At 37.2% G+C, this 21529-nt stretch overlaps 1 protein-coding gene across 2 annotated transcripts in view; it reads right to left on the bottom strand.

Moving 5' to 3' along the window:
- The window catches only part of LOC146466625 (DNA polymerase zeta catalytic subunit-like), a 42967-nt gene extending 37402 nt beyond the window's left edge, over positions 1 to 5565 (bottom strand). Inside the window, exons 1-4 of one of the 2 annotated variants that reach the window (XM_085127170.1) lie at positions 5119 to 5565; positions 3114 to 3188; positions 993 to 1074; positions 78 to 165 (exon numbers count right to left, since the gene is read on the bottom strand). In XM_085127170.1, the coding sequence (XP_084983296.1) occupies positions 78 to 165; positions 993 to 1074; positions 3114 to 3188; positions 5119 to 5444 (571 nt within the window). In that variant the 5' untranslated portion in view covers positions 5445 to 5565. The remainder of the gene's footprint in view (positions 1 to 77; positions 166 to 992; positions 1075 to 3113; positions 3189 to 5118) is intronic. The other variant, XM_085127171.1, reaches the window with a different exon arrangement.
- Between the last annotated feature and the right edge of the window lie 15964 nt (positions 5566 to 21529).

Here is a 21529-nt window from a genome sequence, read left to right as displayed (position 1 = left end):
ATGTGTTATCAATATTCACAATAAAATACAACAAAAGACAATAATTACCATTACTATTAATAATTTTATGAACATACCATAATTCACAAGTCTAACAGGATTCCTGAATTTAACGGTCGCTGCATGAAGTAGATTCATCCCATAAAGATTGTAGTCCATAAAAAACTGAAAATGCAAAAACAAAATTTTGTGGGTAGGCTGACAATAGTTATGAATGGTTCCTTTTCTTTTTTGGGCTAATAATAATTTTAAAAATGTGGTATAGGATGGTAATTCTGGCATTATTTCTTTATTTATTTATTCATATGTTTTTGGTCAAAATTCTAATTAAATAGAATAATGCCTGAGGGTACCAAAGATTCATGCAAGCTTCTTAATCCCACCAAGAGAATATAAACTGGAATATAAACTCTGTAGTTATGGATTAAGGTCCTTTTCAGTAGCCTCACCGCAACTGTGGAATTCCCTGCCACTTGAAATAAGATCTTGTGATGACTTGAATGTTTTTTTCAGAAAAAGGTTACATCAAGACTCATCTTTTTAGGAAAGCTTTTCTTTAAAATTAAATACCACATTTAGACATTTTGCACATTAGAAATATTAGACCTAAGTATGTAAATTTTTTATTCAGTATATTTGTATGGTGTAATGAAATTAATTTGCTGTAATTTATTATAAAAGCGCAATAGGACATTGCTGGAAATTGCGTTATAAAAATAAAGTATTATTATTGTTATTATTATTATTATTATTATTATTATTATTATTATTTTTATTATTATAATTATTATTATTATTATTATTATTATTATTATTATTATTATTATTATTATAAGAGGAAAATTTATTGGATATTTTTTAATAAATGTTTACATTGATGTCAATGCAACTTTTGGAACTTGTGGCTTTAAAAGTAATGTATTTTCTTACTACAAAATAAACAGCCTTCCACATAATTTTCACATCATTTACTGCCACCGACGATAATTTACCTGTAAAAGATAAGGAATATGAGCCTCATGCGGCTGAAACACTTTATTCATGACAGCACCATTCTGAAGAAGACTCACCACCCTAAAAAATGGGACACATCTGTTAGATGGACCTATTTGGCTAACCCAATGTTGTACCCAATTCAGATCCCCCGGGGTTAAGATTCTTTGTTTATTGCATTTGCATAATAATGTAGCATTCACATTTAAATGATATGGAAATACTTAGAACAAAACATTTTATGACCAAAGGATTTGAATTGGGTACAACATTGCGTCATCCGAATGGGTCTATCCAGCACAGTTAGTCAACTTTGCATTGCTGTTTAAGTAAAATCTAGAAATATACTTGAAATTTACTTGAGAATATCTATGGACCATAAATATTGAATTCTCAAGGCTCATTTGGTTAGAGATTTCTTTAAATAGGCTGCACACATATTCAAGATGAACCCCAGTTTCATGCCAAATATCCAACAAAATTGTGTTTGATATTATCGGTGAAAGAAACCTGAAACTTCTTAATTGAAAGGGTGCTTGGAAAAAAGCTGTAAATATCAATATCCCTGATATAGGGAACTACACTGTATCCAGTTTGAAAAGAAAATTATCCATCCCAAATTGGCTTGCAACAGATTGATTAAAAAAGACAACAGGATAGTTTATTCTTTCATTTCATTGAAGTCCGTTTGCAGATTACAAAAATTGGCCCATACAGTTCACAAACAAGATGGGGGTTTTCTGATTGTGCATTTTCAGTCCCTAATGTCTGGTAATCCATAATAATTTAGTTAATATTGGTTTTCTCCCAACTGTATTTCTCAATACAAGAAGCACCAGACACAGTGTCTGCAAATATTACCAACTCCCGTCCTACGTTAATGCCTATGGCACATCCTATTTCCCAAGAACCATAAGGACATGGAACCTACTGCCTAGCAATGTGCTGATGGCCCCCACTCTACAGGCGTTCAAGATGGCCACCCTTCCTGCAGTTACATCCTTGCAGGCTCCTGAGGCCACCTACACAGACTATAAGGGAACTCAGACCATGACAAGTTTGTTCGAAGAGGACCTGGACCTTGTCTCAGTCTGGGGTAGGGGGGTTATCGAAGACACCAACTATCTCACGAACATTGCCAACAAAATTTGATTGACCTTAAAATTTGAGTTGAAACAGAAATATTTAGGTAGTAAGAGTCAGCATTGCTAGATAAGCAAGAAAAGTGAGGTGTGAATGTCATTGTCATTTTTTTCTGCTGAATAGAGGGGTGGCTATGCAATAAAGACACCATCTATTGAGGTTGAGGAAGTGGGGTGCAGGCAGAGACCACCATCTATTTTGTGGTTTCATGGGTCCTGTTCGAGTATAGGAGTTTTGACCACTTTCCTAAGACCTGTTCATGAATACTTATACACCCGAATTAGCTCAAGCTATCTTGGTCTAGTACTTTAAGACTTTACCCGTGAATACCTTAGACGATCGATTGGCCCCACCTTTACACCTGGGTCATGCACCTGGGTTATTGCAAAGTACTTATTAAGTTCATGGAAGAGAAGGAGTCAGATTGGAACCATGCAGGAGTACAATAAACTGGTCACTAAGCATTGGATATATAACAGAGTTGAGCTGCCAGATCCAGAGCAGAGTAGGAGATCAAATGTCCTAAGACGAGGGATGTCCAGTGTTGTAAAAGATGTAAACAACAGTCCCACTATCGCAATGGCAGAACCCAGAAGATCTGTTCAAGTTTGAACTTCTATGTGGAACACTATCTACGAGGACTTTGAGCCACACTGAAGAAAAAGGGGGAGGTATAGTGTCCAGGTCTCCAGGTAACATTTATTGTTTATTGCAAGGTGAAGTGAGAAAGACAAAATTAGCATTAAGGACAGTTATAAGAACAGAGGAGAGAAGCAGGATGGGTGAACTTTACAGACCCAGATTCAGAACCCTACAGTTATCACCACCTTTTTGTTATATTTTAGCAAATTAACCCCTTCAGGAAGCTAGTGTATCAGAGGATAACACCCAACACCCAACGACCATAAAAAATAAACTCTTGACTAGATTTAAAGAGATAAGACTTGCAAATGTGTCTTTCCTTCTTTGAGCCTTACCTTGTCACCAAGAATGGATTGTACAAGGAAATCTTCAAGAACTCTCTTTCTCCTTCATGGTATCCATAGAAAGGTCTAAAATGGAGAAACATCACTCATTACCAGCATTTCTTCTGTTTCGATTATATTAAATTATCTTGATTTTCTTTAACATAGAAGCATGAGTACCTAATCCATTCCATTAGGGATCTACTTTAATAGTGATCCCACGAACTGGGACCAGCAGTTCAATAATCTTCTTAGTAAAGCAGGGAGTCGTATCTGTTGTAGGTTAAAATGAATCCCAGGTTAAAATGTAAAGTTCAACCTAGGTTGATTTGTATTTTCCTTTGTTTCAGATGTAAATTACCCAACCTTAAAGGAAAATACAAATCAACCTAGGTTGAAATCATTTTAACCTGGATTCATTTTAACCTACAACATATGCACATATTAAGAGTGTGCAAGAAATATGGTTGTAGTTTAGACTACCTACATTATCTCTTTCATAGCCTGATAACATCTCTTTTTACTTAGGTTATTTCAGTATGGGGTACTGCTACCTATGAAAAGTATCTTTCTAGAATTGATAAGTTCCAGAAAAGAGCAGTTCGATTTGGCTTCCTTCAGGAAATTACGCCTGTAGCATGCTTTTTGAAAATCTCAGACAGGAAATTATGGAAAGGCATCACCAGCTCGGCTAAAATCCCATTGGCAGACCTCTTACTACCCAGGGCCCAGTTGTTCAAAGCCCGATTAAGCTAATCCTGGATTAACGTGAACTTTGATTCAAGTTTAATTACTGAATCGGTAAAAATTCTTCCAAAAGATTTTTTGCTCTCAGTTTTGACCTAGACTTTATTTTACCTTTAGCTTTTAAACCACTTTTCAATTAACTTTTAATTGTAGATTAGCGTTAATCGGCTTTCGAACAACCCAGCCCAGTAAAGCTAGGCCACTAAGGAATAGAGGTCATACCTATATACTCCCACAGCTTAGAACTGAACATTTTAAACGTTGTTTCATTAATAGATGTCTTTTTAACTATATTAAATTTTCATAGATTCTCCATAAGGTTTTATCATGTAAATTTGTCTTTTTCAGGTGTTATTCGAAACATTTGTTTTTGGATAATAACGCCGTTTAGCAGCAAAATAGAGCAATCATTAGACTGTGAAATAAATGTCGCTAGTGCGGATATCTGAAATACGTGTCTATCTGCTTTTATACTTAGGGCTTTTTATGGACACTGATTTAGCTGTCATTAGTATGATTCGATTGTATGATCGTAATATCTCTGCATAACAGAATTCTTTACTTTATTTTATAGAATTTTGAACTTTTATTATTAATTATATCTATTTCCTCTTCTTTTTTGTAAGGTTAAGTTACTTCTATTTTTTTAGAATTTGTGAATGAATATTGTTCTGATGAATTGATTGGATTTTTTGTAACAGCAGGATTATTATAAATAGGATTTTAATTGAGGTTTTGTAATAAAGATTTTATGTCTAAAATTATTATTATTATTATTATTATTATTATTTATTTATATTATTATTATTATTATTATTATTATTATTATTATTATTATTATTATTATTATTATTATTATTATTATTATTATTATTATTCTCCACTATCCATTATTATCATCCACTATCAACAATGAAGATCTTTTTTTAAAGATTGCACCTTTCAAACCTTTACCTCTTCTTGGCACCTACCATTTTGAGTGCTACAGGTTTCTATTTTCTACTCATGGCTCATGGTTTCAGTCTGCATTTTATACCCAGTCTGCAGTCTGCAATCTGCAGTCTGCAGTCTGTAGTCTGCATTTTATACTGACTGCCCTATAAATTACATTTTAAAATTCGGTCTTTAGTCGCTGACTGGTTTTAAAGAAAACAGGTTACAACCATCAGAAACAGTTCCAGGATGCTTCAATTTTTTTTCCTTCGATCCTCAGATGCCTCAATAGTGGAGCAATGGCACGTTTTCCTAGGCAATATAAGCTTACACTTACATTCCTTTCACCACAGATATTTCATACACATGCTGTCGAGAAGATGAAGCTTTCCCCAAAGCGACCTGCACTGCGAAATCCACGCTAATTGCAAACTGTTTCACATATTTGTCAGTCGGCTGGGTTCCGTCGTATGGCACATAGATGTAAGGGAAGACGCCATGAACGTGCAGACATGTTTTCTGTCCACTTGGTGTAGCACCATAAATACGGATAACGGGAACCTTGTTGGTTGCCGTTTCACGAAACGCAGAATTACAGGCATCGAGTTCAGGAATTGGAGTCGCGACATAGAAATCACTGTTGACAATCCGAATAGAAAACATTATTTTTTCTGTGGTAAAACGCCATGAACTGATTTCAGCCGTGACAAACTTGACGATCAGACAATCAATAAATTCGTCAAAAATTGTCGAGTGGACAAATTTTCCGCCATTTTGGTTTTCGCGCAAGTTTACTCGTTCCAGGCTGCTCTCTCTTTTGACCACCACTGAAATGGCCACCAATTGTGGGTGGGAGACTGGTGGAGTGGTGGTGGGGGGGGGGGGGGGGAGGGGAGTTGAGGTTGCAGTGAACAAGCATCAATATATTTCCCTTACGGTGAAATGAGCCTTGCTCTTCAATTTTTGTATCACTTCATAAAAGTCTTGATATGACAACATCACGGAAATTTAATGAGGTCTTCGATCATCTTCGGTGGAATCTTCTGGATCGTACCATTCTTCATATGTTTCTTCACGGGAACACGCCCCGTTAAATTTCGTAAATTCTTGTTCTCAATCTCAGAATAAACTAAATTTTATGGTGCCAAGGAAGTTTGTTAGCCTAGCTACATGCTAGTTTTCCGGGGTGTAGTTCTGTTTGAGCGGTGCGTGGGCAGGGCGCACCCGCGTAGGTTGCTTACGTGAGTGTGGGCAACGACTAGGACGCGCACATGAAATTATTTTACTAAATACAGTATCTTTGACTTTGTCTTGTGCTACTGTAGCGCCTTTAATTTTCGTATTAGTTTTACAGTCGAAACTCCTCTCGTAACCGACCACCTCGGCTTGGCATTTTGGGTGGTGTTCGGAAACAGCGTTAGGGAAGGTTCGAATTTTTACACACCGTGACGTGACGGAAACATGTGTTTGCTGATGACAAAACTAAGAAGACAAAATGCACCTTATCCCACTTTTCGATATCTTAGCTATTTAAATCAGTTTTTAAGGTGGCAATCAGAATCTTAAAATCTATTGTGCACACTGAAGCTTTGTGGTCTCTTCGTACGTGGCCTCATCGATTATCGCGATCAGGTCATCGCACCGGCCAATTTTGCACCATTTTTTGTTGATTCTCATGAATTCTAAACCCTGAGAAAATAAAAGGTCTAGAAAGGGATCAAAGTAGATCACTTGTCCTCGTTAATAATGGTTCGTATCACAAAGATAATACAAAAGATAAAGAACTCTACAAACTGATTGCAGAATATTTTGGTCGTGATATGTTTTAGGTCAGTATTAATGGGAAAACTCTCCCTTAAGATGAAAAAGAGGTGTCCGTAAGGAGAGGTTCCACTGTATAAAGATTCATAAAACACTGCTTGCAGACAGCAGAATATTTCATTTGTAAATTTTTTTACCGCAGCAATAATAAAGGAAAAGTTTTGCAGAAAAAAAATCGACTTGAACCTATACAAGTAAGTGAAGAAATATCAAGGTAAAAATATCTAGTTTTACAATACTGATGCAGAAAAGAAAATAAGTTCAAAAATCAAAAGCAACTATTTGTTTTAATCGTCACCCAGAAGTAACTAAAGTGAAAATCGATCGTTTAATAGGGCAACTGACTTGACAAAATCAAATGCTCTCTTATTTCGAAATAGTATCTTCCATAAAGAGTTAAGTAAAAAAAATTAAAGTAAATTTATTTATACACGTTTAGATTTAAGGCAAGAAGCTTGCGGGACCGTGTAAGTACAGGCGTTCGTGAGCCACGGACGGCAAACGGAAATCGAATGTTTCCTTTTTGGCGTGGTTTTGTTCCTTACCACGGACAGGAAAAGCTCTTGTTGATGACTGTGGCTTGACGTTACAAACGCGATAGCGTGAAAACGCTCCAAAAAGGGAAAAATTCAATTTCCGTTTGCTGTTTGTGGCACAAAAACGTCTGTGCTTAAGTTCCCTATTTTAAACAGAATAGAAAGTCTTTAAAAATCTCCACTGGCGGGGAGGCTTACCAGTTGGCTATTTACAAAGCATGGCCGAGGATTTGAACAAGGGACTACCCCGAAACAAATCCAGCTAGTGGTCAGAGAAGGGACTGGAGCCTAGAGGCACGGACTAGTAATCTGGAGGCCCCAACCACTCGACCACGCCGCCTCCAAGAGAACGTGCTAGCTTTTTATATGAAATTGTGATATCGCATTTTATCTCTTTTTACATCATATGGTGTTAGACAATTAGGGTCAGGACAAGAGACTGATGTCTGCTGAAATAATTGTCCCACCAACGCTTTGAAACCCACGCAAGAGATCACGATATAATCGCTCCAGACTACTCTGAACAGTAATCGCCAATAAGCAGGATATAAAACTGGTACAAACGTACTGGGAAAAAAATGGCCCATTATTGTACTGAGTAATGTATGTCCCGGAAGTAAAGATATTGGCCAACAAACGAATTCCTATATTTTTTTAAGATTTTGGAATTGGCCGGCACGACATCTAAATTTTGAACAAAAAGAGGAAGAGCGAAGGGGAGTGTGTGTGTGTGTGATTGGGTGGGGGAGGGGTAAGTAAGGAAACCTCTACCGCACGATCCCCAATTCAAACTTTTGTCTGCGACTTTTTTTTCCAGCAAGTGATCGTAATGAACTTTTTCAGCACCCATTATGATGTTCAAAGAGTTGCACAACAGAACCCTTGATCACCTGGACTTCAATTTTACCCGGTATAATGCCGGCATATGAGCACGACAATGCTTAGAGTGGCGCACGGCATCTTCAGTTAAAAAAAAAACGTTTTTCTTCCTACTTCTTTCTCTGTATGTACGTTTATATAATACACGCTGGATTCCTTATTTTGTAAGCTAGTTTAGATTAGTTAAAGACGTCTTGACTAACTATACTGAACATGAACAGGCTCAGTTCAACTCGAAATCGATTTAACCTTGCCATGAAAGCGTTAATGCGGCATGCTGGAAGGGCAGCGACCGTGCACATGAATCCTTTGTCTTAATGTTCACACTATAGTTAAATATCTTAACGGGTCAGTTGCTCCAACACGTCTCAAATCTGGCTATTGTGGTTTGTGCACGGTCAAGGCCAGAAACGCTAACAAAAACATGTAACAAAGAGGTTTGTCAGGCTTCATAACCATTGCCTTTTACAGTATTAAATATGATGGAACTCAAAGTCCACACCGAACCTGAACTCGAACTAGATAAATTCGGTTTTCCCACGCCATAAACAGCATTATTAAATACGTTGGATTAATTTCATGTGAAACTTCCTGGAATGAGGCGTGGGAGGCCTAGTTTGCTAAATATATAATCTGATCTTTTTTTAATCTTGTCTTCCTATCCGGAACCGTACGTGATCTGCTTACTAATCTTAGAGAAGCCTTGATCACTGACATAAACAGTTAACGTGTAGTATTAGTACTTAAATATTTCAAGACATTTGGGGAGGATGATTATTTAATTCACCGGGAAATCAGTATTATTTTATCAACGAAATACATGAAACGTGAATTTAAACTAAATCTTGATAATTTAATTCACGCATCAGTTTTCTTTTGAGTGTTTAATTTCCTCGACCACTGTAGTTCATCAACACGAAGCGTTCATTTGGAACCGCGTCTTTTTCTGTTGAGTCTCTTTCTGAAAATCTTTGGGTAGGGACAATTCAATGCTCGAAGAAGACAGAACTTCTCTTTACTTAGCATCCGTTTTAACCGATGAATACATCGATTGAGATATTTTAGGTTAACTCCAGCCCTCATCAACTGTCTTCACCGTCATCTCAGTCTTTGTCTCCGTGTGTTTTGGACGAAAAGGCTATCAGTGTGTGTTAGAACACCCTGGTAGAACACGAGAACTCCACGCTTGTGTTACAATTGTCCTTTAGTTGGGAATTTAGCCTCCACTTAACTTCTATATTTCAAACTAATCTTACCCTGAATTCCCGCTCAAGTAACCTTAATTATGAAATACAATGATAACGGATGGCGAGGTGCGGTTAATTCTACGTGATCAGCATATCGAATTTGCTTTGTTTTACTACTGAGGTTGCACAATAAGAGGGGTCAGGTGAGGGTTGCACGTCCAAAATCCATAAATAGCACTATTTTAGTCCATTTTAGTCTATTTTAATGAGCTTTTTTTTTTTTCGTGATCACTGATGAAGGAAGTCTCTTGGCACATCAACTCAACTTTTGCCAAAATGGTACCTCTTTTACAAGCAGAAAATGAAATGTCATAAGCGTAATCTTTGTCAGTTCGTAATTTCTGCCTGGTATTTTGCAAGTCTTGCTAACAATTGCTTCCTTTCGCGGTTAGTTCACAGTCTATTTTTTAAATTTGCCATCCTTTAAAATAAAGAACAGAAGTTTCAAATTTCGCTACCATTATGCATGCGTAGTCTCCTTGTATAGCCGCGGCCGGCCCACTTAGAGAGTGTGCACTGTTTCAGATGCTATGAGCGAAATATCTTCAGCTTTTGGGAGCGTCACACATGAACAACGCAGAGGAGTTGTTTTCGCAGGATGCGTTAACGAGCACAAAGAACAAGTCAAAAATTGAAAAAAAAAAAAAATGACAGAGGCATACGCGGAAAAAAAGAAATCCGGGTACTCCTAGAACCTTCCGATTACTAGTTTGGATACTCTACCGCTGAGCTACAGGAGACTTGGTATCCTAGCAGAATGCAGGATATTTGTCCCATGAATCTAGTTTAATGGCCTTAGTTCCCATGAGTCCCCTGTAGCTCAGTAATAGAGCATCCGAACTAGTAATCGGAAGGTCTTAGATTCGACTCCTTATAGGAACACTCGGATTTCTTTTTTCTGAGTATGCCTGTGTCACTTTCTAGAATAATACATCATTCCCATTCATTCACCAGGCTTGAAATATACCATCACATTTATTTCAACTTAAAGAATGCACTTTGCTTATATTAATAAAAAATAATTAATTTAGCCCCGTAGCTACATTCACTTCAGCTTCGATATTGGTATTGCATATGTCTTCTATGCCTATACAGGCGAATGAGTCGCAGGCTCTTTTTCTGTGATAGACAAACATGAAGTCAAATGAAAATGACAAAGAACTTGTTAGCGTTTTTCGTTTGGAGTTGTGCGCATTTCTACATGGAGATAAACGGAGAGACGCGGAAAATTTCAGTGGCACAAGGTATTTCAATGGGGACGAAAAACTGGATCTTACTAGCTGCGTAGCAGGTTTAATCAGGGAGCGGGAGGGAGGGGGCGAGAAAAAGTGAAGGGAAAAAAGGGGCTTTTCTCACCGTGGCCATCCAACAAACTTTTTTTACAAGTTAGCCAATCAGGATACGCGAATTCGATTAACGGTGACGGCTTCTTGCAAAGTCCAACCGGCCAGTGACGCAACAACGAATTATTGAAAACATTCCGTTTTGTATTTTATGGCTAAATTGTAAAAAAAAGTTTGTTGGGTGGCCACGGTAAGGCGCGTATATAGCACTGTAAAAATAGAGGAAATCAGTGACTCCTTTTCTTTTCATCAGGGACGGTAAACCTCGCTTTAAGTGCGACTTAGGCCAGCGAGGCCAATAGCGGCTCCGAAATTCGGAAGATAAGATTTCTTTAAATTCCACAAACGTTCTAAATTACAACTTCTCAAACTCATTCATCAAGAGAAAAACAAATAAAAACACTACTGTGACCGTGGTTTGGATATGTGATCCTACTTACCATAAAATTTTGCCGACTTTCTCCAAGAATTATTGATCATTTGAGAAGCCATATCAAACACTCGAAAGCGTGTTTCATCAGATATCCAAACACCTCGAAGTCGTGTAACAAACTCGGCTGCGCCTCGTTTTTTCAACCTACTTCTCAGTGTTGGATATCTGATGAAACACACTTTCTCGTGTTTGATGTCAGTTCACCTCGGGAAGCACAATCTGTTTGTTGGCAAAATATATCTTCAAGTATTTTCGGATTTTTACATATTTTTTTGCTAGGTGTCCCAAGCTTAATGTATCAGAGATGAATATTTATACAACAGAGTTTGGAAACTAAAAGGAATAAGAACAAGAACAAGAGAAAGAGTAGTGAAGACTCCGTCCTGAGAGAACACAAAGAACTGAAGAAGGAATGGATGATATTAATACCAACTATCCAGGCAATTTGTCCTTGGATTGACTTTCTAACTGCTGAGAATATATCATAACTACCATCAGGTACTCATGGGCTCCTGCTACCATTTAACACTGAAATGCTGAATAATAATAATAATAATAATAATAATAATAATAATAATTATTATTATTATTATTATTATTATTATTATTTATAGATTGACTTTTGTTATTAAATTAATCAGAAAAACTAACGCAGAGAGATTTCGACGTTTCAATGACATCCTGTCATCATTATCAAGAAAATGAAGAAAATTTACATAAGTTAGTAGACAAAACTAAACTGAAAACAGTAGTCTATTGTTTATTTCTTTGTGTGAGGTCACTTGATGATTCACTGGCTTTGAACAATAGACTATTGTTTTCAGTTTAGTTTTGTCTACTTACTTATGTAAATTTTCTTCATTTTCTTGATAATGATGACAGGATGTCATCGAAACGTTGAAATCTCCCTGCGTTAGTTTTTCTGATTAATTATTATTATTATTATTATTTTTATTATTATTATTATTATTATTATTATTGTTATTATTATTATTATTATTATTATTATTATTATTATTATTATTATTATTATTATTATTATAAAAACACAACGGCGTTAAACAATTCAATGTTGTTTCCGACTTTCTCGGAGGCTACCATGAGGAGTTTAAGGGAAAGTATCATGGGTTTTTTTATATCTTTTGTTAAAAATGATGAAATAAGACCTTCAATCACCTGCCAAATAATTCTAAAATGACGAGAGGAACGAAATCAACTCAATTTTTGAAAGAAACAACTTGTGATCTGTTCTAGCGCATTTTGGAAACAAAAATGCGAGAACTTGAAAAACATTAGCCTAATATTTTTCAAGTTTCAATCCAAACCGGCCTACCCTGTCTCTGACCAGGGGCACTAATCGACAGCTTTTAATTCACTGGGGTGATAATTTGTAACAAACTTGACAATTATTTCGTTGTTTCTGCTGACAGTCAAACATTTTTGGGTTTTGAAATGACAGCAAATTTTCGTGATACTTCCCCTTTAAGGAAAGGATTAAGCTCAATAACGAACACTGACAAAGAGCTGTCCTTCCTTATTGAACGCTGTCAGAAATGGATCATCTGCCAGAACGCAAATATAGTTAAGAAGTTCTATGAATACGTATAAACTGTTTGAGTGTAATGAAAATGATTGAGTGTAACATAACTAGCCCAGACCCGTGTCCGCAAGTTATGTAAATAATTCATGAAAACAAAAATAAAATTTTCAATAATAATAATAATAATAATAATAATAATAATAATAATAATAATAATAATAATAATAATAATAATAATAATAATAATAATAATGACAACGATATATACGTTTTATACTGCTGTATAAATATCCCTGCCGTGTGTGTTTAGATTTAGTCAGAACTACTTCTGACTGACTCACGGTAAGCTGGATCTCTTCTTAGGTTGCCTGTGTCTGTTTGACATGTTTTTTTTTCTTACTGCTGCTGAGGCAAAATATTACTTCCTGGATATCGCTTATCACCATGGCTGCCTGAAGCTTCAAATGACTCCGTTACAAGTTTATATGAATACAATAAAATATGCAATTCCACAGCGACAAACCAATGAGTGGTGCCGGATCACTTGTAGACCTGGATCAGCAAATTATCTCAAATACAAAATATTAACGGCAGACTGATCCCAACGGCGGAGGTGACGAGCTTTATATTATGACAAGTTTATATTACTGTCAAAACGTAAGATTTATGTCTCCAACGGGATTTATTGCTTCCTCAGAAAAGAACAATTGAACTCTAAACCCTTAAGTCCAAAGTTCGTCTACTCTTAGAAACTCTACTCCTTCGGATTAATTGTAAGTACTTGAGTCAGGGCGTGCTATGTGATCTGGGGCATTTTTTCACGTAGCTGATCTGAAATGCTGCGTGTTTGGCATACCACTGGAGTCATAAGTCAAGCCTACTCGGCACGTGCGTTCTGTGCTTGATTTTCTGGCTTTTGTTGTGGTTAAGTTACATTTAGTTAACCCAGTCTTTAAGGGCCATTTCCGCGTAAAGGAAGTAATTCCTGCAGGAGGTCTTTCAGTTAATTTTCAGAATTCAATGAATGTTCATTAACACACAGTGATATTTTAGCTGCTCATTTCAATGATCAATCATCGTGAATAATGCTGCCGTAGCAAGTACTGTCTGTCACCACACACCTGCAGCTGAAACTGGTGCAAGGAAAAACTTTCCCCGTGCGCTACATTATTATGCTGAAAATAGGGGGAAATGGACATGTGTCAATCAGTTTTTTCAATGATCTTTCGCGCGCGCGCGAAAGGTGTCAAATGATCCCTTTTCGTCTTCGCTGAAGAAAACCTATGAAAATGAAAAGTATTACCATTGAAATGATGAGGTCACTGAGCAGTATTTTGGTATGATTGCTGTTTATTTATTTAATTCGTTTCTTTTTGGCAGATTGAAGAGGTTTTCGTTCAATAGTCTAAATTTGGCAAGACCACAGTGACAAGACCCAGACAAGACTTAAAGAGATGCCGGATCTTTTGTAGACCTGGATTAGTGATATACTTGAGACGATAAATTTATTAACGGTAATACTGATCCTTGCGGCAGTAAAAAATAAAAAAGGTTAAAACAGAAACGTTGTATTGAAATTGTTTGCTATTTCGGGTTGGAAAACAAACCTTTCGGCGCAATGGAATTAATTTCTAAAGGAACTGTGTTGCTGGGTCGGTAGGGAGGAGAAACGAATGTTTGGTTTATCAACAGTTGATAACTAAAGGTAAATTAAGCACTGTAAAGAGATTTTTTGTTGCTGTCGTTGTTGTTGTTTTGTTTTGCTGCCATAAGGATCACTCTTGCCTCGACTGCAGCCGCACGCCTCTCAAGTCCTTTTCCGCCGCTAGGGGTCCCTTACGGTAAATCTCAAAGGAATATCTACTCGGGAAGTAATTAACTGAGCTTCAATTGCAACTGTGATGAAAAATAAAACGGGTGTCTTTGTAAAATGTCACCTTGAACTTTGCTGAAACGGAAAGATAATACGCTGATAATAGCTGGGTTTTGGAAGGTTAAAACTTAATGTCGTACAAGTGCTCATAAAATTCCATTCACAAAATTCTTTTCCACTTGAATGTTCAGCTATTAAAAGAATGTGAAAAGTTAGACTTTACATGAAACATAACCTGCTCACAGAGATTTCTTTCGTCTCAGTTTCGCCTTTTACAGCGGAGAAAGAACAATCTCTGGAACCAGGCTGCAGAAAACAGTTAAATGACCTTAAAATTCAAAATTTTTTAGTTAAATTTTCTTGAACTTGGCCTTGGAAGCAGAGTTAAATGACTTAATATAATTTTGACATGTTTGAAAGTTTTCGACATTCCAGTTTCGAGTGCGAATTAATATGCCTCAGGCTCTTGTGTCGTCGTGAATTTGTCGGATCAATCCTCAAGACACTTTTAGTAATAATTTGGTTTTGCTCTCAATATATTCAGAAGTTGAATGCACAGGCGTTTTGGACTGCTTCGGATTAAAGAAATTTCAAATTTTATTCCATGAGCCAAAGACACGCTAGCAAGCTCTAATTTGACTCCCTTTTCACTGTCGGGATTAGTTAAACTGACTTGCTGTGTTCAATATGTGCTAAAACTGATCAGTTTGCCATGTTTTTAATTAATTTAATTCGTCGCGACAATCAACTTCATTTCTGTCACGATGATACATATACATTGCTGTGAAAACGAATATTCTTTGCTTTCTGTTTCATAAGGTTGTTAGTTTCTTTCACCTGGTTCGGGGACGGCCAAATCTATTACATTTTTTAAGGTTGCAAAGACAAACGAGTTAACGAGGGTAAAATTATATAGCAAATGGCTTGAAGGGAAACGAAAATTGTTTCGAGTTAGCGCGAGGTTTGAGTTTAATAGCGAGGGTTCGAGTTATCTGGAGTCGACTTGGAAATTCATAAGCACGAAAGTCTAATGATCATTACAAATGAAGGTGGCCTTGGACAAAAATCTATGTTGTAAGTGTAAGCTCCTGGTGTAAGCTAAGGAAAAGTGTAATGGCCGCAGACTCTTAGGTACTATGAAGATTACTTGAAGTTCAGAGGCCCATTGATGAGGGGTCACTGAATTAGGCGAGTCCCTCTTGTCGAGAGGGAAAAGTTGTAACGGTGATTTTTCTATATTTTGGCGTTTTTCATTTGGAGAATTCCTTACCTTTTATAATTATTTCAAGCCTTTTATTTTCCTGATGAGGTAAACACTGTAAGAATATTGATCAGAGGGTTCGCCTCTCTTCATTTCTTTTTTCGTTTGTTTTACGCCCTAAGCACGAAAATATCTGATCTATACTCTCACTCAATATCCATTAATGTCAATTGTTTTCCTGTTTATCACTCTCTTGTATCATTGGAAACTTATTTCATCTCCATGATCGCGTGTGATCTGCCCCAAGTCAGCGCCTGTAGGAATTCAAAACAAGTTGTTGATCTTTCGAACTCTTTCAAAACACTTCACATTTTAATTATTAATCAGCGCTTTTAGCTTTTGTTATATGCCATGTGATGTGTACTGATCAGCCTTGTAGCTGCCAAACAGGTGAGAAGCGACTGAGCGCCGTTGCTATGGACGCGAATTTTTGAATGCTCGGCGTAGAGCCGAGTAAAGTTCAGAACTACCCGACACTGACTTCAAGTCTTGCACAGGCCATTCTACAAATCCGTTCTTCTGTGCGCCTAAGAAAATTTCAAGTCTTGCCTGTAAGGTCCTACTCGTATTTGAGACCTTTATAATGATCTTTCAGGTGTTTTAGCAACTTCTTCTTCTTTTTTTTTTTGTTGATCTTCCAGGTGTATTGCCATCGCCTTCAAAAAAATCACATGGCATGTACCGCTCAGTGCGTGCGAACAGGTTTTCAAAAAAGTAACTTTTTCGTTTGTCAATTCAACTTTGGTCCAAACACCAAATGGCACGTTGTCGCCGGCAAATGACCGGTATATTCAATGCAGTTCTAACGTATTCCTCTCTTAATTTTAAAGGCGTATGAGTCAAATCCCTTCCTTGTTCGTTATATTACTTCAAGAGGGGAGGAATTATTTTTCTGCAAACACAAACACTGCTACTTATTAAATAAATAAGTAATCTGCATATGACCAATTATTTGCGTATAAACAATGATACACAAATAAGTCGGTATTCTGCAAATGCTGTAAACATGTTTTTCGCGCAGTAAGCTCAGCTTTGATAACACCTGAACCATGCTTTGTTTTGTAAATAGTTACAAGGTTATATACATTATCTGTTTTAATTTCGCTCAGGGATAGCTGAGGGAAAACCGATCCTCGAAAACATGAGAAGACCGGCTCGAAAATTGACAATCAAAAGACGAGGTGCTTATTGCATATTAATTCTTGTCGCATAATAAAAACCGCAGTGTTAATCTGCCGGGTATTTGGGTTTATTTTTACTTTGTCACATGGCGTATCATTGTTTGGCCTTTTGTTTCACTTGTAAGGGCAAATGGGCAGAAAATTTTGTTTTGTGGTTTTTAAATTCCGAAAAACAAATTGTTAATTGCATCGCTTTGTCTAAAAACACGAGGTAGTCACTCTTTATTGGCAAGTTTGATTTATACCAGCGTTTATTGGAGCTTTGTAGTCTTATTCAACACCTGTTTAGTAAATTGTGCTGCTTTTCACCCTCAGGTAATGGATCTTTTCCACTATGAATTTGGCAGTTTGACAGAACTGAAAAAAAAAAGGCTCATTGCAAACAATAAGCTTACTTCCGGTTTAGCAAAACTAAGTTGAAACTCTACAAACTGTCTGAACAAGAGAGTTACAGTGAGACAACGAGACTACAAACGAGACTGTAATTTGTGTTGATGTTATAGCATATGGCGAAATGCAAGCAACAACGTTGTTGTATCAACTTAAATAGGCCGACAGCAACATCACCGGTGCTGGTTGATTAGCAACATTGACCGGAAAAGACGAAAATAAACAACATGACCCTAGACAGCTAAGCCCGCCTTGGAGAGAACACTGACGACTGTTCATGAAACAAAGCGAAGATGTTAAAAACCGAGACGGCATTGTGAGCAATGTCAGAATACCGTGTCAGCCGGCGTTTAATTTTTGCTGTCACACGATAAATGTCTGGCTGTGGGAAAAGTTTTCATCTGTATTGGCTTCCTCCAACCATTTTATTCCAAATGATATTGCGTGAGAAAAATCATCGCTGGACTAGCTTACACACATTACTCCTCGCGGAGGAAGTACTGAAGATGCCTACGACTCATTTGTGCATGAAGAACTATTTCCAGTCCATCCGTCGCGATATGCCGCAAAATTCTCAGCTTTAAACGTGATATCCTCCACGATCAGGCCTTGGGGATATTGACTCATTACATAGTGTAGGATCGATACTGAAAGGGTCTAAAGACCGACCGACACTTATAATCAAAATTGCGGAAGGCAATGACGACAAGGACAAGGCCAGCAACATTCCGCTGGAAACAGTCGATTAATGTTGTAAAGGCCTGTCTGATTGTTGATACGTCAGCTTATACCAAACACATCTCTAGTTGAAAAGTGCTCGTTAACTGAATCTCTAAACAGAATGACCACTAAGCCTCAAACAATTCAGTCCAGTTATCATTTGATGAGTTCTTCAATTTAATCCCACTTCACATATTCAGTTAGCTAAAATCTCTGAAATCTCGCCACCGTTTTCGAAATGGTAGTAGTCCTGGCAGAGAATTCGAAGTTTCAGGAGGCCAGACATTTTTCTTCTAGTATTGTTTTGCTAGACGTTTGAATCTCCTAAGTCAGTATACGTTAAACCTCTGGTTACATTATTTTTTGGGCCCGGCATCAGTTACTGAGAGCTAATACAGCCAACGACCCGTATATACAAACCGATCAATATCTGATAAAGAAGTTGTTCAGATTAGAAACATAACTTTGAGATCATTTTACTTTTCTATATATTAAGTAAGGTATTTGACTGTCGCACGTATTTAAAAAGGAATTTCACAGGCTTGAACGCGACTTGAGCCAACGAGAAAAAGACATACCAAAGACTGACAAAAATAGGTGTCTGTCTCTGCAACTCTTTTCAGATAAGAACGGCTCAGTGAAGATACTCAGCTGTCTATAGTGGGCAATTAATTCAGTGTCTTATATCGCAAGAATTCTTAAATTGTAAGGAATTTCGGATACCTGTCGGCCTATTAAAAAGTAATCGTGCCATCGTACAAAGTAAAGCTATATTACTTCATAATATGTTTTCTCCTATGAACCTTCTGGCCAAGGTAAGGGCATTCAGACTTCAGATTCCACGTGCCAGCGAAGTCTTGGAAATCTACTGTCCTATAATAGGAAAGAAATAACGAACTCAGGTTATCTTTGCCAGTAAAAACCATGTCATAATTTCAGTTGTGACTGTCGGAATTAAGAAATATTGATACATGTATCAGTAAAATTTACTGGAGTAAAAAAAAATGTTCTGAATTCTAATAATTTGTTCGCTACGGCTGTCAGATGAATTTCTTTAGGTCAAATTTAGTTCAATGCAGAGGGATTTCTCGGCCTTAGGTCAAATTGCGTTATATGCAAAAAGAAAAAACTATACTGAATTCTATGCAGTGTTTACAGCTGGAAAATGAAGCCAATCTGGTTTAAAAATTTGTGAGGACCAACGTCGGTTGACCTAGTCAAGTCAAGTTAGTCAAGTGTATTTATTTACCACACAAATGACGTAGAAATATATACTACCGGCAATGCTGAAACGAAAACGGAAAAATGGCGAAGAAGTCTAGAAAGCCGAAAACCATATAAGGCTTTTTATATTTGGATTCCTCGTACGAAATACAACTAAATACTAAAAAAATGGAACCGGTAAGGTGCACAACTATATGAAAATACGGCTAAGTTTGTCTTAGGTGGATAATAATACGACTTTAAACTACAGCGGCTCAACTCAAGCAAAAGCGTGTTGTGTTTGCCTTGGATGTTATGTGATATATGGTTTGTGCTGTGAGCTTATACTTCCTCTTCAATGATTCAATGGCGCTTGCTTTGTTGCTTACATGACTCTTTTATTAGGGAATTTCACGCTGTATATGTGTTTCACATAGGAGGGAAAATTTAGAAAGCCAGCCGATCTGGTGTTTTTTTAATTTACTGCTCCAACTACAATTGTAAAACCCTGGTAGATCCAAATTCCTAAAATATTAATCCAGTGGTCCAGCTCTCCACTTTCCCGTCCCGTCCAGTTCCAATTATTCAAGTTTGTGGCGAAGGTCCGTGGCGAGTGGGGCTACGTACGTGATAACAGGTGCATAAAAGGTAAAGAAAACTAATTGGGGCTGGTTGACTCAAAAATGTCAGCTGAGAATGGCTCACTTTATGTGTTTTGATAATATTGTTATCAGAAATGCCGGCGGGTCACGTACGTAGAATTTTTATGCGACGCGCGAGTAGCCCACGCGTGTGCGTGGACAAATCAGCCGAATTCTTTCTAAGTTGACCGGTTTCAGGGAAACTACTTGAACAGAGATAGGCCGTTGAATTTAGCAATATACGTTTTTCTTCAAGGAGAAGAAATGGAGCTTTTGTTATAAATAAACATTCTAAATATATGAAGATATTACTGGTGAGGATTCAGTACGGCGGCAGTGTATACGCGGCTGTAACTGATTGAAAGAAAACGAAAAGAAACTTACTCGAACAACCAGCGACCCAAAACAATGACACGTCAGCCGGATACCTTTCCACTAAAGTTCAAGTCTTTGGTGTTGGTTTATTCAAAGTACGCCGTCTTCGGCCTTATGATAAGAACAAAAACCTAATTCGTCAGCCATTCCGACCTTGATGATCATGATAACCTCAAGGAAAGCCAGTATACGGTTGTACATTTCTAAGAGCTAATCATGTGCTAATTCCGGCGTCAGTTCCACTTACCAGCTGACAGGCTGTTGAAAGCCTCTTTAGCCTTATTAAGGCAACTTTAAACATACAGGAAATAGAAAAAACTGACCTTTTCCAATTTGGTGAAAAAAAAAACTTCCAAGGCAGAGTTATTTGTACAAACGATCAGAATTACTGATATTGTCCTACTGATGCAAAAGTCACCCGTTTGGAAGCCACGAAAGAATCGTTGGTTAAAACATCAGCAAGGAATTTAAGTTAATCTAATGTACGATATTGTTAGTAAAAAAAAAAACCACAAAGCTTTTGTGAGTTTTTTCGCGCTACTAAAGCTCCCCTAGTTGACGCGCAATTTCCAAAATTTTAACTCACACAAGAATTACCTCGCATTCACGATCACGCATAAATTATTCATATTCGGTTTTTAAAAAAGCGCTGATTTCACCCTTCAGCTATTTACGTCATTTAAGGCAAAAGGTGCGCCAGTATTCAGTTAATTACAGCACTTGGTTCTGCAAATTTCCTCTACGAACTATCCTTGTTTGCAGGCCGTGATAGTTATTCCCTCTGTTATTTGCTTTTGTAATTTAGAATGGTAGATAGTCACGTCGCAAACTGGCAGACAACGAAGCCTGCTCAAAGCAAGCAACAGGCGTCGAGATTCTGACCTCGAGTCATTTGTTTCACTGCGATCAAAAATATCCAGTTACCATGTCTTTAAATCATGCTTATACAATGATTTATTTCCCACCGAGTCCGAAAAAATCGTCTATCAAATGACGTAGGAAGTATCGAAACGGTTCATTAATCCACGATGAGTTTTAGTGTGTGGTTTAACAGCAATTAAAGTTGAACAAAATTGTGTACTTGAAATCATAAAAGGTTTCCGTGCATCATTTTCCGGTTTTATACTGGCCTAATGTTCAGTGGTTTGAGTATTTCTAGTGAGGATCATTTCCTTACAAGAGCTTTCTAATTACTGGGGTCGCAAGGGGTTATATTTTCAAGACCAATTTCTTCCATTCATAAGATAGGGAAAACGTTTTTAAAATTATCACGTTTCTCAGTTTGTTACGTAAAACTTGAAAAAT

Source organism: Pavona decussata, unplaced genomic scaffold, assembly GCF_977016875.1.
Source record: "Pavona decussata unplaced genomic scaffold, jaPavDecu1.1 SCAFFOLD_143, whole genome shotgun sequence".
Lineage (NCBI taxonomy): Eukaryota > Metazoa > Cnidaria > Anthozoa > Scleractinia > Agariciidae > Pavona > Pavona decussata.
Note: the sequence above shows the minus strand (reverse complement) of the source record. Positions and strands in the feature narration are given on the sequence as shown.